At 31.0% G+C, this 8,692-nt stretch overlaps 1 protein-coding gene across 1 annotated transcript; it reads left to right on the forward strand.

Moving 5' to 3' along the window:
- Nucleotides 1–380: 380 nt before the first annotated feature.
- LOC115707526 (NADP-dependent malic enzyme) lies at nucleotides 381–5,511 on the forward strand. The gene is made up of 19 exons (XM_030635528.2): nucleotides 381–810; nucleotides 1,073–1,344; nucleotides 1,993–2,113; nucleotides 2,209–2,283; nucleotides 2,385–2,536; nucleotides 2,631–2,736; nucleotides 2,862–2,927; nucleotides 3,111–3,206; nucleotides 3,311–3,382; nucleotides 3,508–3,591; nucleotides 3,677–3,775; nucleotides 3,926–3,973; nucleotides 4,063–4,116; nucleotides 4,214–4,312; nucleotides 4,405–4,494; nucleotides 4,581–4,658; nucleotides 4,747–4,912; nucleotides 5,002–5,130; nucleotides 5,229–5,511. Exons 1-19 carry the CDS (start codon nucleotides 781–783, stop codon nucleotides 5,315–5,317), a joined length of 1,926 nt encoding a protein of 641 aa, XP_030491388.1. The 5' UTR covers nucleotides 381–780; the 3' UTR covers nucleotides 5,318–5,511.
- Nucleotides 5,512–8,692: the final 3,181 nt, after the last annotated feature.

The raw sequence follows: 8,692 nt of genomic DNA on the forward strand, positions 1-8,692 counted from the left end.
CATCCCTATTATTCAACAACAACTTATTATAAAATACATCATCAAGGTTATTAATGTAGGAAGAAAATGTGACCATATTTTATATTTTCCAGAAAGAAAAGCTTCATACCCCTAAATATTTGCCACTAGCTCCCTAAAAAAGAAAAAAAATAAAAACTGGCCCATTTCAATTGAAATGAAACTTGTCCTTTAAACAATGAAGCAAAGCAACTCCTTCCTGTGAATATCCACGTCGACCGAATTGATCATAACCACATATTTTTCAATATTTTTGGGATTAAATTAAAAAATTTGTACAAAGTTATGAGGAATTTATAATAACAAAAAACTTTGGACCCTCACTTTAAAAAAAGAAAAAAAAGTTTGTACCCCCTCGCATACGTGTAATAATAATAATAACTAATTAGACTTCCGGCTTAGGATTTAAATGTTAAAATTTAAAATGTAGGGACTTATATGTAAAATGTGTTTGATGAGGATGTTGCTGCAAACTACCCAATGTGTATATATATAGCTAAAGACGCCCACAATGTCTTCTTACCTTGATCAAGCAAACCAAAACCTTTGTTCTTCCTTTGCTCATTTCCGATCTCTTTCGGCTCTCCAGGTGGAGAGAGAGAGAAGAGAGAGAAACACATAGAGTTGGAGAAAACCTCGGGAGCAGCCACCCTTTACCTCAAATACTCTATATCTTTCTCATCTCTTTGTTCTCTTCTCTCTCCTTGTTCTTTCAAGCTCTCTCTGTCATTTTAAGCACAAGCAATCTACATCTCTGTCACCATGATGTCTCTCAGCAGAACCAGTTTTTTGGTAATGTATACCAAACCCATTTCTCAGATCATCATTTCAAGGAAAAAAAAAGCATTCTTTTCTTTTGTATATTTACTCTTTTGGGTCAATTTCTTTCTTTCATTTTCCACTTTGTAACCATCGAAATTCCCCAAAAGTCGAAAACTTTGGTTAAAATTCGAAGTGGGTGAACGAGATTTCCATCTGCAGATCTTCTCTTCCACAATCTCTCAATTTTCTTTATTTATTGATTTATTTGTTTTTTTTTTTTGGTGTTAAGCAGAACAACTTAGGGGTTTCGGAGCTGTACAACCCGGTTTCCTCAAAGCAGAAAAGATATGCAGCTTCTCTGAAAGTGGTTGCCTCGACCAGCCGAACGGGTGATCGAAACGGCACCGTTGTGATGGAAAGCGTAGTGAAGGAAACGAGGGAAGCCTTGACTGCAGTTGAGGAGGAGCCTAAATCAGCCGTCGGCGGTGGGGTCCAAGACGTGTACGGTGAAGATTCCGCCACCGAGGATCAATTTGTCACTCCATGGAACGTCTCCGTTGCTAGGTGTGACCAACTGTCATAGATGCTATTCTTTTCTTACTATTATTTTTTCATCAATAAACAAATTAGTATCGGTGTTCTTACATTTTCCCTTCTACTACTGCTAAAGATTAATTTCCATTATTAAATTCACCTCCTTTTGCCCCTTTCTAAAAAGCCTTCCATTTATATTTTAGATAAAATAGTTCAATCATCATATTATGATATATAATTGGTAAAGCGTAGTGGGTTAATTCATTTGATTTTCATTATAATAGAAACGTTATTAAATATAATATAATAACTAAAATTACATAAAATTGAAAGTTACACTTTGAAGAGAGTGACCTTTTGTTTTTGTTTTATATCGGTTCTTTCAATTTGTCTCATTAAATTTGCATGATATTTTTTGTTTTCTCTTATATGTTTTACCTAAATACTTCGTGATTGTGGCCCAGAAGTGTTTGGTTCTTCATGATGTTTACACTTTTCAATTCGATTCTATCTATGGTGCATATATCCTTGGATATCAAAAGTTGATGTTTTTGTTGTTTTTAGATGGAGTATGAATATGATATTCTATAGCAATACAACCCAGAATTTTGTTTGTTTGTCAAGTTTTGGTTTTTTCTTATTAAATTAATTTTTTTTTTCTTCCATTTTGGTTTGCAGTGGATATACTTTGCTGCGGGATCCACATCACAACAAAGGGCTTGCCTTCAATGATAAAGAGAGAGATGCTCACTACTTACGTGGTCTTCTCCCTCCAGCAGTTGTTTCACAGGATCTTCAGGTTTTTTTTTTGTTTTACTCATATTTTTTATTATTATTTTTTTTATTATATATGCATAGAATATTATGTAAGCTTAAGCATACTCTACTCACCAGGTGAAGAAAATGATGCACAACATTCGTCAATATCAGTTGCCACTCCACAAGTACATGGCCATGATGGATCTTCAGGTAGCTAGCTGTCTGCGTATTCTGCTTTATTTGAGTTCAAAATTTTGTTTGTCACTAATGTTTTTTCGCCAAATGGATTTTCTTTTCTTAATACATTTTAGGAGAGGAATCAAAAGTTGTTTTACAAACTCTTAATTGCAAACGTTGAGGAGTTGCTCCCAGTTGTATATACGCCAACTGTTGGTGAAGCTTGTCAGAAATACGGAAGCATTTATATGCGTCCTCAGGGTCTTTACATTAGTTTGAACGAAAAGTATGTTCCTCCACAGCCTCTTTATAGTTCAGTATCACTGATTAATTGCAATAACCTTGTTCTGATAGTATTTTTGGTTTGTATGGTGATTAAGGGGAAGGATTCTTGAGGTATTGAGAAACTGGCCTGAGAAGAATATTCAAGTTATTGTTGTCACAGATGGAGAGCGGATTCTGGGGTTAGGGGATCTAGGCTGTCAGGTAGATTCTATGAAAATTTTATTGCAATGCTTTGTTTACAAGTCTTCTTAAATATCCTTACATTATTTTCTCTTTCTCGCATGCATAGCTGTATTAATGTATGACAATGTGTAATGTGTACACAGGGAATGGGGATACCTGTTGGGAAACTTGCCTTGTATACAGCGCTTGGAGGAGTACGACCTTCAGCTGTGAGTTTCAACTTGAGTCATTATTGACTTCTCAAAGCTTATTATAAAACACTTCTTGTACCCCTAGAACAAAATGATGCGTCATTTGTAACAATATTTGACATTGCCCCAGAATTGGATCATGTATTACATTTTTGACGTTGCACTACCTGTTGAAAAGTTGATATATATTCTCTGTTTCAGTGCTTGCCGATAACCATTGATGTTGGTACAAACAATGAGGAGCTGTTGAATGATGAGTTCTACATAGGCCTCAGGCAAAAGAGAGCAACTGGACAGGTAAACTTTGAAGCTCGGCTCAACGGGTGTTTAATTATGCTTTTGAGACTCTTCCTTTTCTGGTCTTAATGAGTTTATTATACTTTCTCTTGTTCAATTTGTAGGAATATGCTGAGCTTATGCATGAGTTCATGACTGCTGTCAAGCAGCTCTATGGGGAGAAAATTCTCATCCAGGTATAATCATACATATAAACCAAATAGTTACCTGGATTACAGGTGTATATAATAATATAACTATATGATTCTCTTGTTTTTTCTATTCTCTCAAATAGTTTGCCTTTTTTTCTCTCTTTTTGTAGTTTGAAGATTTTGCGAATCACAATGCTTTTGATCTTCTCTCAAAATATGGAACAACTCACCTTGTGTTTAATGATGATATTCAGGTATGTGCTGAAATAATTTTTATGCTGATGTATTTGGATTTGTTTTAAGAATCTCTGATATATTATATTAATTACTATATTCCAGGGAACAGCATCAGTGGTTCTTGCAGGGCTAATTGCATCTCAGAAAGTAGTTAAGGGAGCTTTATCTGACCACAGATATTTGTTCCTTGGTGCTGGAGAGGTGAGTCGTTTTATTCAGTCTTTAATTTGCTGTTTTCTTTCCCAAATAAATCTTCCAGACAACCCATTTCTTCTGTCTAAATGTATATTTTATTGGTTCATTGGATGCTGCCTATCTTTTCTTATCTCTCCTTGTATTTGGTGGTTACAGGCAGGCACTGGCATAGCCGAACTGATAGCCCTTGAGATAGCAAAACAGGTTAACTGCTAATATTAAATATCTTGAATTCTATTAGGAAACAGCATTGAGGAATCAATTTTAAAAATTACATTTGTTTTATTGTGCAGACAAATACCCCAGTGGAAGAGGCCCGCAAGAAAATTTGGCTTGTGGACTCAAAGGTTGTAAACACAATCCTCTTCTTGCTGTCTGAACTTGATTGTCATTTCCTTTTTTTCTTTCTTTTTTTCCATGTTTTGATAGTATTTCTTCCTGCAGGGATTGATTGTCAGTTCCCGCAGAGAATCACTTCAACATTTCAAGAAGCCATGGGCTCATGAACATGAACCTGTTAAAACACTTGTAGATGCCATAAACGTATGAAATCTTTATCTCAATATGTTTGCATTTGTATAAATGTTGATTCAAACATTATAGTTTCCTTATTTCCATGTTTAATTTTTATTCAGGACATCAAACCAACAGTGTTGATTGGAACATCTGGAGTTGGTAAACAATTCACAAAGGAAGTGGTTGAGGCTATGGCCACCATCAATGAGGTACTAAGTTAACTCGAATAGTAACTTCTACAGTTGATATCCCAGTGTAGCTAAAGCTGACACTTGTTTTCATCACCTACTTGCAGAAACCAATTATTTTCTCTCTATCCAACCCGACCTCACAATCTGAATGTACAGCTGAGGAAGCCTATAACTGGAGTCAGGTAAAACATTACACATGTGCAATGTCGAACCTTTGATAATTGGTAACCACTTCCAACTCATTTCATTTGCTCTTGGTTTGCTATCCAGGGTCGTGCCATCTTTGCTAGTGGAAGCCCGTTCCCACCTGTTGAATATGAGGGAAAGGTTTTCGTGCCTGGTCAGGCTAACAATGCATACATCTTTCCTGGATTTGGCTTGGGTTTATTAATGTCGGGCACCATTCGCGTGCACGATGAAATGCTTCTGGCAGCTTGTAAGTGAACCAAACATATTTATTCAACATTTTGTTGCGCGAGAGCTCACTAATCAATTTTGCCTTTGCTTTTGGTTTCGTTGGAGCAGCGGAGGCTTTGGCTGCACAGGTCTCACAAGAAAACTTTGACAAGGGAATGCTATACCCTCCATTCGCTAACATCAGAAAGATTTCAGCTGAAATTGCTGCCAAAGTGGCTGCAAAAGCATATGAATTGGGTGAGTCTTTGTTGCATTATTATTACTTTTTTTCCTAACCAGGCAAAAATTAGTCTTTAAAAGCTAAAAGGGTATCTGCTGTGATAAATTGTTTGTAGGTTTGGCCACTCGTCTTCCCCAGCCTAAAGATCTGGTCAAGTACGCCGAGAGCTGTATGTATTGCCCTTCATATAGAAATTACCGGTGAATTATCCTAGTAATTTAACATCTGTTGTATTTGAATCCATTAGGATCCTCCCCACTATTGGACTAAATTAAATCTTAAAATAAAAAAAAAATGTCAAGTCTTATAAAATTTTAAACAAATGTTTCGACTTTTTGTATATTTTGTAATACTTGTTTTCTTTTTTAGAAATCAATCAGTCATATCGTTATATCTAATTATTTAATTCTTATTAGTTTGTAGAGTGACCAATTTTCCCCTTGAATTTTTCACAACTCCCAAGTCCCAACCCAACTACAAACGCGTAAAAATAGTCAATATTGGCTATTAGCATTAATAATGATAGTTATCTCTTCTGACTCAAATAATTCGTCATGTGAATTAATTTACTAATTGATCTAGATTGGATGGTAAATAAGCTAAAGGATATGATATAATAATGAATCTAGTACATTCGACGTCGTGATTAACAAAGTTCCAAGGCACATTTTCTACCAACTAAAATTAAAATGCTGTGTCCTTTAAATAAAAAACAAATAAAGAGTAGACCCCAAGTTGTAGAGGCCTAACAGCAGCATTAAATCGCGTAACCACTATCAACGGCATTGAATTAAGAAACCTATCAACGAAAACAGAGGACGGCATGTCGTTGGCCTTAAAGGAAAACGACAAAGATCGTGTATCCTTTATGAGGTATTCTTTTTTTTCTGTCCAAATTCTGCTTTGTTTAGATTTATTTTGCCTTGTATATACTATATACAGTGAAAAATGGTCCAGTTGATTAAGCTTTTATTTTTGCTTATAGTTAGAAGTATAAAATAAATAAGTTATCTTATTTTTATAATTATTATATGAAGATTTATTTTTAATAAAAAGCTTTTTTTTTAAAGTATTTAGTTATTATTAAAAAAAAAATTGTGAGTAAATTAAGAAGTATGTATATTATTTTAATTTTTAAAATAGCTTTTCAAAATTTTTTTTGGAAGAAACTATAAATACTAGCTTCTTCTCAAAAAAACTTTTAAATTAAAAAAAAAATGTTTTTTATTCAAACACTAGTAGAAAGATTTTTTGAATTTTAAAAGTGATAAAAGAGCTTATAAAAGCTAAATCAAATAAGACTAGCATAATAAGTCTTCAAGCGAGTCAAAATAGAACTAGTTTTGTGAGTCAAAATATAATTGGCTAATTCATGAATAACCCCATTCATCTCCCTATAAGCATAATTTCCTAATCTTTTGTAATTGTTTGCTGGAATGATAAATTTATGTTAAAAAAAAAGGTAACATATAGAAAAAATTTACAATATACCGATGTATTTTTAATTGTTTTGATATTTGAAATAATATTTTGGTAAATTTTTTTTTCATAATCATATACGTTATAATTATTTAACATCTTCTAAAATTTTAAGAAATTCGAAAAATTTTAATACATCGATTTTTTTTTTTTTTAAATATCTTAAATTACAACGTGTATATATATAGAAAAAATGTAACTAAAAGTTATTATGAATGCCGAAACATATAGAGAGTAATTAGTGCATCATTTTAATGCTCCCGTAAGTATATCAACTTTTTTTATATTATTATGAGGCAATCCTAATAGTAACTACTTGTCTTAGACTCTTTAACCGTTTAAGTTTTATCAAATAATGAAATAAGGGTTCGTTTGGAATATCGTATTAGGTTGTATTGTATTGTATTGTATTATATTCAATCGGATTATATATCTTATTTTTATATAATACTATGTTAAACTTTAATTTCTACTAAAATATTATATATTAAGGTGTCCATAAAAATTAATACCACATATAATTTTATATAAAAATATTGCATAAAATAGAATACAATATAATATAATACGACCTAATACAGTATTCCAAACGAGTCCTAAGAGTGTCATGGGATTAAATATAGAAATAAATAAATAAAGTGTAACTTGTCAATATTCATAATATTATATGAGGTTAATCTACAGTTTTTTTTTTAACATTTTTACAGATTTGATTTGATTTTTTTTTTTTTTTTGCGAAAATACGAGCTCTATTTTTATATTTATATTTATATGTATATTTGTATTAAGTTGTTTATACGTTGATTTTATGTAGCTTCTGACGGGTATTTGTAAAAATATAATTAAAAAATAATCCATAAAAAAGTAAATCATACGGTAAAAAGATAAAAATTAACAAAATTTAGGCATTTTTGTAAATTTCTATTATCTTTAAACATTACACATATGCTTACATAGATAAATATATTCACGTGTTGTAACTTTTTTCTCTTCTTCTTCTTTTTCAAATTCCTCTGCATAAAAAAATTAGATCATTTTGCTGTTGAAAAAATTTTGAAAAGCTTCAAAATAACAAAAAATAAGATTGGATGAGAAGTCTTAGAATGTATCATGGAAGTTACATCAGTACAACTACAAAACTTAGCCCATTAAGCCCAGAACCCCAATTTCTTTTGAGAACGAGCATTTAAAATAAAACATACAAATATATTCGTGAAAATTACATAAGATTTGATAAGAAAATTATAAAAAGTATGGTACTTATAATTTCACTTTTCTATAGCATTTTTTTACATTTAAATTTTTTTATGGTATTTAATATGCGATATTTTTGTAAATTTAATATCTAAATTTGTATTTTATGTTTTTGTTTCTAGTTTAATTTGTTTAGTTTTTTTCTTTGATTCATTTTGCATTTATATTTTAGGATTTTTACTTTTCTATCTTTTTCTTCTACTTTAATATTTTTAGTGGATTTTGTGTTTGCTTAGGCTATTATTTGATTGTTAGAGTTTATAATTTTAACTCACCTCCATTTTAGTTATTTTTTATATATGATTTCTCTCCCTTATATGTTGTTTTATTATTTTTTTTATAATTTTTATTGTATTTTTATCTCTTTAATTTTATTTATTTCTATTTTTTCTCGAGTTTTAGTAACTGATATTCTTTATTATTTTTGCTTTGTATGCTTAAATCAACTCTGTTTGTTGAACAAGCAAATAAAAAATTAACCAAAATGGAGAATAAAGTTAAAAGTTTGGTCATTAAGTATTAATATGAATTTATATGTTTGAAACTGAAATTTAAAATTAATATCATTTTTAAAGTTTAATTATTAGACATTGTGTATTTTTCATTACATTATTTTGGAAACTTTAAAAACGATACAAACTTTATATGTTCGAAACTAGTTTTTTAAGTTAGTAATATTTTTAGATTATAACTTTTTGAATTGTATTTTTTTCATTATTGTTGATGAAAATTGGTTTTTTTTCTGCTACTTTTAAAACAATAATGAGTTTATTTTAATGTTGAAGAACTGATTTTTGAAGTTGGTAATGTTTTAAGATTATAATTTTTTGTATTATGTTATTGATG

This window comes from Cannabis sativa, chromosome 1, assembly GCF_029168945.1.
Source record: "Cannabis sativa cultivar Pink pepper isolate KNU-18-1 chromosome 1, ASM2916894v1, whole genome shotgun sequence".
NCBI lineage: Eukaryota > Viridiplantae > Streptophyta > Magnoliopsida > Rosales > Cannabaceae > Cannabis > Cannabis sativa.

What these genes read in the sequence shown, in the direction of transcription:
- LOC115707526 (XM_030635528.2), top strand. Translation starts at nt 781, where the DNA reads ATGATGTCTCTCAGCAGAACCAGTTTTTTG. An exon ending in TTGTTTCACAGGATCTTCAG is followed by an intron (nt 2,114 to 2,208) that starts GTTTTTTTTTTG and finishes TCTACTCACCAG; the next exon opens with GTGAAGAAAATGATGCACAA. An exon ending in GGGAGAAAATTCTCATCCAG is followed by an intron (nt 3,383 to 3,507) that starts GTATAATCATAC and finishes CTCTTTTTGTAG; the next exon opens with TTTGAAGATTTTGCGAATCA.